Here is a 14576-nt window from a genome sequence, read left to right on the forward strand (position 1 = left end):
ATGTAATGAAAACGTTCCGGGTTTGTTTTTGTTTGTTTGTTTATTTATTTATGGCTGCATTGGGTCTTCGTTGCTGCACGCAGGCTTTCTCTACTTATGGCGAACGGGAGCTACTCTTTGTTGCGGTGCACGGGCTCTAGTTGTGGCACATGGGCTCAGTAGTTGTGGCTTGTCGGCTCAAGCGCAGGCTCAGTAGTCGTGGCACACGGGCTTAGTTGCTCCGTGGCATGTGGGATCTTCCCAGACCAGGGCTCGAACCCGTGTCCCCTGCACTGGCAGGCAGATTCTTAACCACTGCACCACCAGGGAAGTCCCAAACGTTCCATTTTTAAAACAGACTGTGATAGGCAATGAAACAATACGACAATGTGGAATGGAAGAGATCGTGGAGCAAGCGAAATGAACCACCACCAACCACAACAAAGGCTGGTCTTCATGCAAAGAAGGTGATGTTGTGTATATGGTGGGATTGGAAGGGAGTCCTCTATTATGAGCTCCTTCCAGAAAACCAAATGATTAATTCCAACAAATACTGCTCCCAATCAGACCAACTGAAAGCAGCACTCAATGAAAAGTATCCAGAATTAGTCAACAGTAAATGCATAATCTTCCATGAGGATAATGCAAGACCACATGTTTCTTTGATGATGAGACACAAACAGTTACAGCTTGGCTGGGAAGTTCTGATTCACTGGTTGTATTCACCAGACATTGCACCTTTGGATTTCCATTTATCTCGGTCTTTACAAAATTCTCTAAATGGAAAAAATTTCAATTCCCTGAAAGACTGTAAAAGGCACCTGGAACAGTTCTTTGCTCAAAAAGATAAACCGAAGGCACTTTTTGGCCAACCCGATGAAAGAGTACCACTGAACTCACATCTGTAACAAGGGTAGAGATGAGCTCTCTTCTCTTCTCTTCTCTTAGTACCTACCGCTGCTCAGTCAGGTAAGTAGCTGCTACTCCCAAAGGTAAGAATAATGTTACTGAAATCATCTAAGAACTTCAGTCCTTAATAATGGTGAATACTCTCATAATTTTTTTTCCTACTTCCATATGTAATACATGCAGATTAGGAAAATACAAAGAAAATTAAAACCACCTGAAAATTATACCACCTAGAAATAATAATTGTTAGTGGTGGAGCATTTTCATTCCAGGATATTTTTAAGATTTTGAATATACATAATATATTAAGTGAACTAATATTAAGTATGTAAAATACTGTTTTGTAACCTGCATTCCTCAGTTAAGATTTCTAAACATTGCTAGTGACCTTCCTCTAAATTTTTTGGTTTTATTTTCTAAAATGGAAATTGTTTTATTATTTTTCTGATTAAAAAAAACACACAGAAAAGTATGTATAACAGTTGGACCCTACCTTTAAGCTCTTTATTCAACAGCAGTAAAGACAAAAGAAATATAATCTCAAAATATGAGCCTGGCTGATAAATGCTCACAGATCTCAAAAGTACATAAGTAAATACAAAGAAGTATAATGCAAAAGTTCTCTAGAAATCCTACTTCCTAAGGAACAACAGTTTTGTGTTTTTCTTCTCAGACTTATTTCTATAAACACAAAGATACAGATGCATATGCAATTTCTTAACAAAAACTCATACACAATTTCATAACTTGCTTTGCTCATTTAATGATTTATGGTTTAAAATTATTTGCCTTGGAGGGTTTTGCGTTTTGAAACGTTTTTAAAATTTAAAAACTTTTTAAAAATACACATACCCAGAGTATTTTATAAATACAGAAAACACAAACACTCGTTTATACACCAACGAGCTTAAGAAACAGATCACCAGTACTTTCCAAGTCCCCCTTGTGCCCTCCCTTCTTTCGTTTTTCTTCATAGCTGTCTCACATATGTACGTAGCCCTAAACAATGTGTTGCTTAGTTTTGTCTGGTTTTAATTCTTTGTATAAATGGATTGCTTCTGGTTATGCTCCTCAGTGACTTGTTTTTCATTCAGCATTATTTCTGAGATGCATAGATGTTAATACTGATACATGCTCTAGTCTACTCATTTTCACTGCTGTATTAAAATGCCCCCCCCATTTTTTGGCTATTAAAATAATGTTCCTGTCACATTATTTCATATGTTTGTGGTGCACATGTAGAGGAATTTCTTCAGGATATCTATCTAAAAATAGAAAATGCCAAAATTATTATTTTTCAAATACTGAAGTCATATTCCAAATTATTTTACCAAGTATTTGAACAGATTTACATTCTTATATAGAGTAATAATATGAGCTCCCACTGTTGAACATCCTTGTTAACACTATTCCAAATGCTGTTTTCCTTAACTCACAGAAAAACAAATTTCCAAGAATACAAAGTATTTGTAAACCCTTTGCCTACATTGATTTGCTAACCTTTTACCTCATCTCTTTTATCACATGTATCTCTCCTCCTCTGTAGGTGCATAAAATATATACACACATACATTTTTTTCTGAATAATTTGAGATCAAGTTCCATATACGATGTCCCTTTAACTCCAAGTATCTGTGTGTATTTCCTAAAATTAAGAATGTAGTTAAACTAAATTAACACTGATCAAATACTTTTAATCTAAGCTATTATCCTTAGTACAACTTTGTCAATTGACTGAATAATGTCTTTTATAACCTTTTCCCACCACCATACGGGATCCAGTTAAAGATCATGCATTGGCTTTAGTTATCACACCTCTCTAATCTCAATGAATCTGGAAGTTTTCCAGTCTGTCTTTTATAACACTGACATTTTGAGTGTAGTCATCCTCCCTTTTTTGGTGAACTAAATTCCATACTTTATTTCTATTTCCTTAGTTTTAAGGAATTGAGATATAATTTACATACCATAAAATTCACCACTTTAAAATGTACATTTCAGTGGTTTTTAGCATATTTGCAAGGTTATGCAACTATCACCACTATCTAAGTCCAGAAAATTTTCATTACCCCAAAAAGAAACCCAGTGGCCAAAAGCAGTCACTACCCCCAATCCCCCAGCAACTACTAAACTAACTTTCCTTCGCCATGGACTTGCCTATTCTGGATAATCCATGTAAGTGGAACCATGTAATATGTGGCCTTCTGTTTCTGGCTTCTTTCACTCAGCATAATGCTTTCAAGGTTCATCTGTGTTACAACATATATCAGAACTCCATTTTTATGGCTGAGTTATATTCCATTGTATGGATATACAACATTTTGCTTATGTATTCATCAGTTGATAGACATTTGGATTAGTTTCACTTTGGGGCTATTATGAATAATGAGGCTCTCAATATTTGTGTACAAAGTTTCCTTAGTTTTTATCTAATGTCCATTTCCTATTCCAGGATCCCATCCAGGATATCACATTATATTTAGTAGTAATGTTTCTAGGCTCCCCTTGGATGTGACAGTTTCTCAGACTTTCTTGTTTTTACTGGCCTTAGACAGTTTTGAGGAATTCTAGTCTGGTATTTTGTAAAAAGTCCCTCAATTATGACTTATTTGCTGTTTTTCTGATAATTAAACTGCAGTTATATGTTTTGGGGAGGAAGACCAAAGAGGTAGAGTGCCATTTTCATCGTATCATATCAAGATGTGACTTATTATCCCTGTTGTCACCCTTGCTCACCTGGCTAAGGTGGTGTTTGTCAGGTTTCTGCACTGTACAGCTACTCATTTCCCCTACGCTGCACACTGTACTGTAGAAGGAAGTCACCGTGCACAGCCCACACTTATGGAGTGCAGAGATATGCTCCATTTCCTTGATGGCAGAGTAGATTTAGAGTTCTTATGCATGGGAGATTTGTCTCTCCTCTCCAATTTATTCCATGATTTATTTTTATCACTATAGACTCAAGGATATTTATATTTTGATTATAATCCAATACTGTTTTATTTATTATTGCACAAATTGTTCCAGTGTTGGCCATTGGGTAATCTTTCAGTTGGTTCCTGTGTTTCTTTAATCTTCTCCCACAGTTGTGTTTTTTTTTTAGCTCTTTTTAAAACACAGTGTTTCTCATTTGGGGTTTCTCTAATGTTTCCTCATTATTAGATGCAGATTATGCACTCTTGGACCAAACAGTACATAAGTGATGTTGGACTCTTCAGATTATCACATCTCAATGCAGACAATCTGCCCCTTATTGGTGATATTCATTTTGATCATTCAGTCAAGGTACTGTCCCATTTCTCCAGTGCATACTTATTATTTATTCCCTTGCAATTCAGAAGTATAATCTGTAAAGAGCCACTTTAAAACCATGCAAGTATGACACTCTTTACCCAGATTTCCACCTAGACTTAATATCTATTGATGATTCTTACCTGAACCAGTTACTATAAATATGGTTGTAAAATGAAGTTTCCAACTCCAACGTATCCTCTATATTTATCATTCATCTTTGTGCTGAAATGCCCTCCCTTCTCTCCCATTTCTTTATTTATCTACATATTATCAATGTGGACCCATGGGTTATGATTTCTATCCAATGGTTTATAATTCATTACTGTCCTTATCTGGCACTCAAATTGTCCAGATTTGGCCAGTAAGAGCCCCTTCAACCTAGCTACTTATGAAATGCCGCCATCTTTTTAAAAAACACTTCCTTATTTTCTGGCAACACATGATCTTCCATACATCTTACACCTTCCCTGCCCCAATCCTCAAATCAGCCATTTCTCTGAAGAAAGCATGGTTCCTTTTAGTAAGGAATGTTCCAGAAATCAAAATATATGTGCTCACTGCTACCAGGATGTTACTGCTTCTAGATCCCTACAGAAGTGAGCTAGGAAATGTATGCTTATATATATACATATGTACATACCCACATACCTATCCGTATTTTAGAAACCTATGAGTCCATACCAATACCTCCAATTCCAATCACTGCCACTGGGTCTTCTTTGCCTTCCTCAATTCCACGTTTGCATCTCACTTCCACAATGAGAATTCTGGCTCCCAACAATACCAAATTACTCATTTGCTCAAACAATAATCCATCTACAAGTTTCAGAATTGCTTACCCATATCACTATAAAAACAAACCTAGAAAGTACGAGTTTAAGATTTGTTTCCTGTGGTCTCCCGCCACCCACCACACCTGAGGGTATACAGTCAAACATATCTTTTGTCCATTAATTACCTGAATTAGATTTCTTCCTCCCACTCCATCCCCCTTTCAGTGTAGATGTTATTTGTTTGAAATACAGCTAGTTTATCTCAGCTTGCTTTCAGTCTTAGGTTATTTCCCCTCTTTCTATTCTTCTTGATTTAAGTTTTGAATGTAGACCATTACATTTTTCCAGAGTCAAATGTATACAGAAAGCACACTCTTTTCTAAGTGTAACCCCTGCCCCCCATATTCCTCCCACTCTATCTTTCCCTCCCCCTCCAAACCTTCTGGGTAACTAATTTCAGTGTTTTCTGGTTTATCCTTACTGAGTGTCTTTTTGTAAACATAAATAGAGATGTTTTCTTAATTGACGCCCCCGTTTTTTTAAACACAAAATGAAGCTATACTCTTATACTTTATTTTTATACCCGTTTATACTTTTCTTTACTATACTCCTTGATACTCTTTTATACTTTACTTTTATACACTTTTAATACTTCTCTCTTAAAAACATATCCTAGAAGCTGATTTCTATCAGTTAATAAAGGTTTTTCTCCTTTTTTCTTTTTTTTTTTTAAACCGCTACATAGTACTCAGTTATGTAGATGAACCACAGTTTATTCCACAAAGCTCCTAAGTTTGGGCATGTAGATAGTTTCCAGTATTTTGTAACTACAAGTAATGCAGCAATGAATAACAATGCATCTATATTTTTGTTCTGTTGAAAATATTAGGGTAAATTCCTAGAAATGGGATTGCTCCTAGGTTAAAGGGTAAATGCATATGTAAATTTTGTTAAATACTGCCAAATTCCCCTCCACAGGGGCTTGGACCATCTAGCCTCTTACCAGTACTGTATGAGAGGGCCTGGTGCCTCATGGTCTCACTATTTATCAAGCTTTTGAATTTTTGCCAATCTGATTGTGAGAAATGGTTATCTCAGTACAGAAATTTGCATTTCTCTTATCATGAATGAAGTTGAACATCTTTTGATAGGTTTAAGGGTAATTATCCTTTTCATGGTGAGTTCTCTACTCATATCTCCTGACCATTTTTCTATAGTATTTGGCCCTTTATCTGCAATACATATTCTCCCAGTTTACAAATATTTCTCTCAGTTTATCATTTGTCTTTTGAATTTACTTTTCTTTTGGTCATGCAAGAGTTTTTTTTTTTTTAAACAAATTCTATCAATCATATTTTTAACTGCATCTCGGTTTTGACTCCTTTCTCTAAATTCAGGTTACAGAGGAATTCACCCATGTTTTATTCTAGTGCTCCTACAGCTTCATCTTCAGTCCATTCTTGTCTATGGTATATGAGAGAGAAATAATTTATCTTTTTCCAAAAGGTTATTGTTATCTCAATTTATTAAAAAGGCCATCTATACCCCAGTGATTGAGATGCCATCTTCATCATATACTAGATTTCCACATGTAGTTATGGACTTTTCCATTCTGTTTCACTGAGCTATTTATGCGCCAGTATCACATTATTTAAATAGTGAGGCTTTGTACTGTGCTTTAAAATCTGGTTGGGTTAGTTGCCACCCTTTCCCTCCCTTCCCCCATAGCTCTTTCTTTTCAACCTGTTCTTAGCTATTCCTGCATGTGCTTTTTAAACAACAATTCACCCACTTAAAGTGTACAATTCAGTGGTTTTAGGTATATTTACAGAGTTGTACAACCAAAAACCACAATCAATTTTATAACATTTTCAGCACCCCAAAAAGAAATCCATTAACGTCTACTCTCCAAACCCCTGAGTCCTAACTTGCATTTTTATTTCTCCATATGAACTTTAGTACCAATTTGTCTGGCTCCATAATAAAGCCTTTTAGTGTTTTTATTGGGATTGCACTAAATTTATAAATTGATTTAGGTAGAACTGACCTTAATGATATTGAGACTTCCTAACCAGGAACAAGGGTTATCTTTCTATTTGTTCAACTGTGTTTTTCAGGAGCGTTTTGTTTTCTTTATTCAGATTTCAAGGATTTCTTGTTAGTTTATTCCCAAGTATTTTAATGGCTTTTTTTCTTCTTATAGTGAAAAGATAATGACATTTACATCTTCAGAATAGCTATTATTTGTGTACATGAGTGCTACTAGTTGTATATTAACTTTATATCCTGCTACCTTGCTGAATTCTTTTGCTTGAATTAGTTTTAACAATGATTCTTTAGATTTTTTCCAGTATACTGCCACATAATCTGCAAAGTTTTTTTCTTTTTAGCTCCTATGCCTCTGCTTCATAATGATACAATTTTCTTAGACTTGTTAATCCAGTCAATTATACTGTATAAATAGAGTTCCAAATAATCACCCTTGCATTCAATCAACATGTGTTATTTTCTTAAAGTGATAATAGAGTCTGTTCACTTAGCATTTTTGCATTCAATTTCTTATTACTGGTCTGTAACTTTTTTTTTGTATGCTGTCTCTATCAGGTTTAGGTACATTGTTATAGTTACTTCATAAAAAGACTCTGGAAAATTTCCTTCAATTACTGTGCATTGAAACAATTTGTGCAGCAGTGGAACTACATGGTCTCTCTATTCCCCTGTGAAACCATCTAGGCCTGGTGCTTTTTTACAGGGTTATTCCTTGATAACTGTCTCTATTTCTTCTTTGGAAACTGGTCTGTTTATATATACTTTGTCTTTACTGGGGTCAGTTTTGGTACACTGCATTTTCCTAAAAAATCATCCATTTCATCTCAGTTTTCAAATTTTCAGTATGTTTAAAAAAATACTTCCTCTGAATCAATAGTCATTTGCCCTTTTCATCATTTATTTTGCATATGCGTGCTTTTTTCCCTTTCTTTTGTGATTAAGGTAGCTAACGGCTTATCTACTTTGATTTTTTTTTTAAACCAGATTAATTTGATCTGTTTTTCTGTTCTCTACCTCACTGTTATCTGCATTTTATCTTTATGACTGCCCTTCCTTAATTTTCATCTGGTTTTACTTTGTTGTTCTTTTTCTAGGTTTTTGAGTTAGGAATTTATTAATCCAATAATTTTCATTCTTTTGCTTTTTTAAATAATTTTTTTAATAAATTTATTTTATTATTTATTTTTGGCTACATTGGGTCTTCGTTGCTGTGCGTGGGCTTTCTCTAGTTGCAGTGTACAGGCTTCTCATTGTGGTGGCTTCTCTTGTTGCGGAGCACAGGCTCTAGGTGCACGGGCTTCAGTAATTGTGGCTCACGGGCTCTAGAGCGCAGGCTCAGTAGTTGTGGCGCAGACTTAGTTGCTCCGCAGCATGTGGGATCTTCCCGGACCAGAGATTGAACCCGTGTCCCCTGCACCAGCAGGCGGATTCTTAACCACTGCACCACCTCTTTTGCTTTTTCTTGATGTAGGTATTTAGGGCTATGGATTTTCCTTTGATCGCTTCTTAAATATATCCTATAGGCTCTGTTAGGCAGTATTTTCATCATCATTATTTTTCAGGAATTCTATAGTTCCTCTTTGTATTTCCCCTTTCACCTAAGTGCTGTTTAAATTTCCAGTTGGAAGGCCTAGGGTTTTAAATTTTTAATTACTAGTTTTATTGCAGAGATTAGAGTATTGGTCTTATTGCCACTATGAAACCCACTGATGTTTTCTTTGTGCCCTAACATACTATCAGTTTTTTGTTTTTGTTTCTTTATATAAATTTCTTTTTCTTTCTTGGGGGGGCTGCATTGGGTCTTCGTTGCTGTGCACGGGCTTTCTCTAGTTGCAGTGAGCAGGGGCTACTCTTTGTTGTGGTACATAGGCTTCTCACTGAGGTGGCTTCTCTTGTAGCGGAGCATGGGCTCTAGGTGCGCGGGCTTCAGTTGTTGTGGCCCACGGGCTCAGTAGTTGTGGCTCGCGGGCTCTAGAGCTCAGGCTCAGTAGTTGTGGCGCACGGGCTTAGTTGCTCCGCGGCATGTGGTATCTTCCCAGACCAGGGCTTGAACCTGTGTCCCTTGCATTGGCAAGTGGATTCTTAACCACTGCGCCACCAGGGAAGTCCCTACTATCAGTTTTTGTGCATGTTCCATGTGTGCTTGAAAAGAAAGTACAGTTTCTATTATCAAGGTATAGTGTTTGAGATACATCTAAAAGATCAACCTTATTATCTTGTTTAGATCTTTTCTTAGTTTTGTTTACCTGTCTTGTATTGAGTGTGTTAAAAGTCCTGTTATTAGTGTGTTTTGATCTATTTCTTTTTGCATCTCCCATGGTTTCTGTTTTATACAAATGGTTACTGTGTTATCTAGTACATAAACATTAACAACTATATATCCTCATTGTGAAATATCACTTTTAGACTATAAAGCATCCTTGTGTATCTCATTTAATGCTTTTCTGCTTCAATTCTATTTTGTTTGGCATTAGGATTAAAACTCCTGCTTTCTTAATGTTTTCATTTACCTGGTAAATCTGTCCATTGTTTACTTTGTAGCCTTTCTGAAGGCTACAGGTTTAGGTACATTGTTATAGTTACTTCATAAAAAGAATAACAGAATGCCTTGTTGACAGCAGAGTTGGGTTTTATATGACTATCTTATACTGTAATTACTCTGCATGTGATATGATTTTTATTATGTGTGTTACTCTATTTGGTGTGTGTTCTTTGCTTTTGAATAATTTTTCCATTGTACTTAAGAAGGTTTATATTTTTATTCTAGTATATAACCTTGTATTAATACCTTTTATGCTGCCCTTAATTCACTTATATCTTTATCTATTTTATGAACTGGTCTGATAATTTTAAATGGTATCCTTTGCTTACCACTTATTATCTATGTAACAGTCAATGATTTCATTCTACTTTCCTCCTCCTCTCTTTTTCCATCCCAACTTTTATAGCTGCATTCTCTCTACTTTGCCCTAATATACAGTTTTTACATATTCTTCTTCTACCCATGTCCCCATCTAGTTTTAGTCTCAGCTCTAAAATTAAATAAATGAAATGCTCACCCATAAGCCCTTTGCCAAAATTTCCCTAGTCATCTCTTGGTTAAGTTCATCCTCCTATACTATATTGTTCAATAAGGCAGCCACTAGCCAAATGCAGCTATTTAGAAATCCAGTTCCTATGTTATACAAGCCACATTTCAAGTGCTCATTAAAGCCACATATGGCCAGGGGCTACCATTTTGGACAGCATAGCTATAACCATTCTGAACACTGCAGGAAGTTCTATTGGACTGGGGCAGCTGTAGTGGACTCCTCAGGAAGGGCACATGTATACAGTTATTTGGGCAAAAACTCAGAGAAAACATTTTTTATAGCCTTCACTACCTGGACATCTTGGTGGAATGTAAAATCTTTAGTGTGTATTTTTTCCTTATACTTCTTGAAAACTGCTCCACACTGCCCTGCTGTTGAGAAATCTGACAACTCTCTCGTTCTCTTTCCCTTGTAAATTATTTTCATGTTTTTGCCTGCAGGGTCTGAGTTTCTTATTTTTGTTTTTTAAATATTTAAGGTCTAGTAGTATTACAGTGACATAATTTGGAGTTCACTACTCCTAGTCAACTTTCCCCTGTACCCAGTGAGCCCTTTCAATGTGTAAATTTGGGTTTTCTTTCATAACCAGAAAGTTTTTCTTAAATTGCAGTTTTAAGTATTAGTTCTGTTCTAGTGCTTTGATTTTTCTGCTTCAAGGACTCTGATAAAATGAGTATTATTCCTACTTTTCCTATCTTTCATTTTTACTATTTTCTCCCCAGTCCCTTTACTCCTTTATCTCATTTTCTTTCTCTTGGCTGTTTTGCTGCTTTTCCTCAATGCCTTTTATTAAATTTAAATATGAACCTATTCTTCTGTGGGTGCCATGTAATTTAGTCTTTGTTTTTGATATGGTTGTCTTTTTCTTATACTTCTATCCTGAGTTAAATCAACAGTAGTTTCATTTCTCTGTGGGGTTTTGGATTCATTTGTGCTCTTGTTTTTAGTATTTCTAATTAAACATGATTTTTCATATCCCCCATGCTTGTTTGAGAATATTTGACTCAGTATGGACTGTTATGTTACAATTTTCTTCTGCTTTGTGGTCAGTTTTCTGGGAAATGTTTTTATTAGCTGAAATGATCCAATTTGTGCTTTCTGTTTTTTATAGTAGTTTTATATAGATGTGGTCTGCTCTTTACTATTATTGGTCATGTCACAGTTCAAAAGTGCCCTCTTCTGCATAATTTCTTTAATGGATGGCGGGAGATGAGGGAGGTTGATATGTCTTATTTCTCTTTCATTCCTACAGAATCTTTAATCTTCCCCTTGTTTCCTTCGTTCCCATCAATGCTTTATCTCTAAGGGGTATATCATTCCTACTTATCTACCTGGTTCTTCCTAAGGCAGAGTCTCTCTGAATGTCCACTTCTGGTCCTGCTTACTGTCAAGCCACTTCCCGGTAGCCAGTGCTGTTAACTCTCAAGCCCTACCTGTGTTGAGTATTTTGACACTTAGTGTTAGGAGCAGTCTTTCTGGAGTGACTGGGCTGCATTTAAGTCTTCTGTATCCCTCAGCATTTCTTCTTAAGACTCCCTGTCCATACTCTCTACACCCACAGGCTTACAACGGTAGGAAATCCACTGGAATCTGGCTTATTTCTCTACTTACTTAGTTAATTCAAAGATCACTGTAGTCTCTAACTGTAGTAATGCTGACAGCATGGATTTCTGTACTCTACTTAATTTCATGGGGTTTTTTGGGAGTTGGGTGGGTGGAAGGGTATGTGGGACAACTTGATATCAGGTGGCTGCCAATATTCTCCAGAACTCCAATGTTTTTTTAATAATTGCAAAGTAGTCTACTAAATGATATATCATAATTTATTAAACAAAGCCTTATTTTTGGAAATGTTGGCTGTATCTACTTTTTCACTATGGAACTTTTTGAACATCATTCTTGAACACTGATCTTTATGTATCTCTCATTATTCCTTTAATACATTTTTTTGGCAGTAGAACTGCTAAGTCAAAAGACATGATCATTTTTAAGGCTTTTGACATATGCTGTGAGATGGTCCAATGGTAAACATTCTATGTAAAATATGCATGTCTTATCCTTTGGACTACCTGTAACCAGTTCTAAAATCTTAAATGTGAATATTCAATATGTAAAAGGTTCATTACATTTCAATGCTTTGCTTCTCAAGTATGTCCAAAGCTTTCATATCTATCATAGATTTTAAAATACTAGAACAACAATTAGCAGTATACTCAAACATCAGTTACCTTTTCTGCTTCCCGTGTATCATCAAAGAGTCTCCTTTGCCTTCTAGCGGGAATTGGCTTAGCTGTTTCCCAGGCTTCTACCCACATATTGCTTGGAATCTTCATTCGGGCGCTCAGTTCTCCTTTCAGAACCATGTTGCCCTTTTCATCAATCACTTCCTCTTCAATGTAATCCCGGGGTGAGTACCACCTCACAAAATCTTCCAGAAAACAACCTGGATTAGCTGCCTAAAACAGACAAAAAATTCAGCAGAATCAAATAAAAATCAACAGTTATTGATAAACCTGTTTTCAAAAATCATACTTTCACTTTCACAAAAAGACCAATCTTTACAAAATCTAGTATGTGACTTGAGTTACAATGTCACCTTTAAATCAGATCAGATGTTAAAGCACCAAAAGTACTTTATTTTTGCTGCCCCCATTTTAAAGAAAAAGAAAACGTTTTCATTTGATGAATTTGGAAATAAAAATTTGATGTAAAGTGAAAATAAATCTCAGACTATAAGTTATATAAGTTAATTTAAAATTATAGTATAATAACTACTCAATACTTAGAAAAGTATCAATAAGCTCAAGTCAAGTAAATTAAATAATACACAATATGATCAGAATAATAACCCAATGATGGAAAAGTTCTGCTCTTTTTTCCTCGATAAGTCAATACTGATACTGCAATAAATATCAGCTAACCTCAAAAATGTTCTATTCAACCATCAAATTCTCATGCTTTATATAACAAGTTACCATTACATAAACTGCTTTTGTGCCATTAAGGAATTGGAATTAAAATGTGCTTTTGTGCCACTAAGGAATTTGAATTAAAATCACTGTTTTTCAGGCTTCTGAAACCAAACTAATTAAAGTTTTATTTAGTGGATAATTCCATAGAATTAACAATGATGCATGCCAAAATCCTTTAAGTACTTCTACATTTAAGCCTGAAAAAAAAGGGAGAGGCTTTTACAGTGTTAGTGGTAAGGCATGGAGGTCTTTTTGCCAGTGCCCAGTAATATATTAGTAGAGTATTAAGGATGGGCATATATATCATCCCCTTAATATTCAAAAGATATGTGTACACATGTTAAACACATACCTTTTTGGTTATAATTCTCTACCACAACATATTCATCCTGCTATGAGTACTATATTTAATTGCCTGAAACAGTAAGTGATGTAAGCATTACTAAAAAGTGTTAAGCATTATGGTCATTTTCTTTCTTTTTAAATTAAATTAACCTCACACCAAAATGAAAACCAACATGATGAGAATGGTTAGTCTTAAATTTGAAGAGCAAAACTACCAACTTCTCCTTATTGAGCTTACTGGCTGCCAGTATAATCTTCCCCACCAATATTAGGAAATCCCCAAAGGGATGAGAAATTAGGAGGGTTCTTAACTGACAGCCAACAACATAAACTTCTAAGGGCTATGGCATCACAGCAACAAAAAACTGCTGTGAACTGCAATGGGTCAAGATTACTGCATGATTCAGGATTCATGTACTAAGACTGGATATTAACCAGGCAACACCACACCCTCATGAAAACATCTCAGGAAACTAGAGAGATAGGCCTTGAGCGAAGAGAATGAACCTGAAAAAGAAAACAAGACTGAACTCTTGTACTACAGAATGGGTTAAAGAAAGACAGTTCACACCAGAATTCTTCCTTCTGGTTGTCTTTATTATACCAGACAGAACACAGCACTACTAGGAGAGGCTCAAGACTCACTTCAGCTATGGCTGATCTTCTTTCTACTCTTACAGGTATATACTCCAAGGGCATGCTCGAGAACAGGCCCTGTCCTTCTGGAACTGTGCAGTGTAGGTGCCTCATGTACCTATCAGCATTTATGCAAAGCTCTGGGGACTCTCCCATGGCCCCAATACCAAGTCATCCCTATACAAAAAGGGAAAGGCAACCATACCTATTTTAGCATGACTACGTATTTCCTTAAATATATTATCTGATTCCCACATATGGGCAGATGTGTAAGTTGGTTATTTGTCATATAATCTATTTTCTGGTTAAAACAATGTTATTGAAGAGATTTTTACATTACCCAGGTTAGTCCAAAAGAGTCTAACGAACCACAGTTTTGCTGAAGCACCGTGTTAAAGGAATTATATAGCACCTTGAGGAGCAAAGGTTTCTATGGGGAAAAGCTTTTACAGCTCCAATTTGGAATTTCCTCCTGTACATGCTTCTACAAGGACACTGCAGTAGAAGAGGGACAGATGAATATGAAG

The 14576-nt window shown here is 35.8% G+C and overlaps 1 protein-coding gene across 3 annotated transcripts in view; it reads right to left on the bottom strand.

The window, feature by feature from the left end:
- RAB3GAP1 (RAB3 GTPase activating protein catalytic subunit 1) overlaps positions 1-14576 on the bottom strand; it is a 150608-nt gene that overhangs the window by 33045 nt on the left and 102987 nt on the right. For all 3 annotated transcript variants that reach the window (XR_003438314.1, XM_027132338.1, XM_027132345.1), the window contains one exon: positions 12325-12552. Coding sequence is in view for 2 of the 3 variants with exons in the window: in XM_027132338.1 (XP_026988139.1) it covers positions 12325-12552 (228 nt within the window). In the remaining variant the exon portion in view is untranslated. The remainder of the gene's footprint in view (positions 1-12324; positions 12553-14576) is intronic.

Source organism: Aethalodelphis obliquidens, unplaced genomic scaffold (genome assembly GCF_003676395.1).
Source record: "Aethalodelphis obliquidens isolate GAN/ISIS:26980383/991018 unplaced genomic scaffold, ASM367639v1 scaffold2, whole genome shotgun sequence".
NCBI classification, from domain to species: Eukaryota; Metazoa; Chordata; class Mammalia; order Artiodactyla; family Delphinidae; genus Aethalodelphis; species Aethalodelphis obliquidens.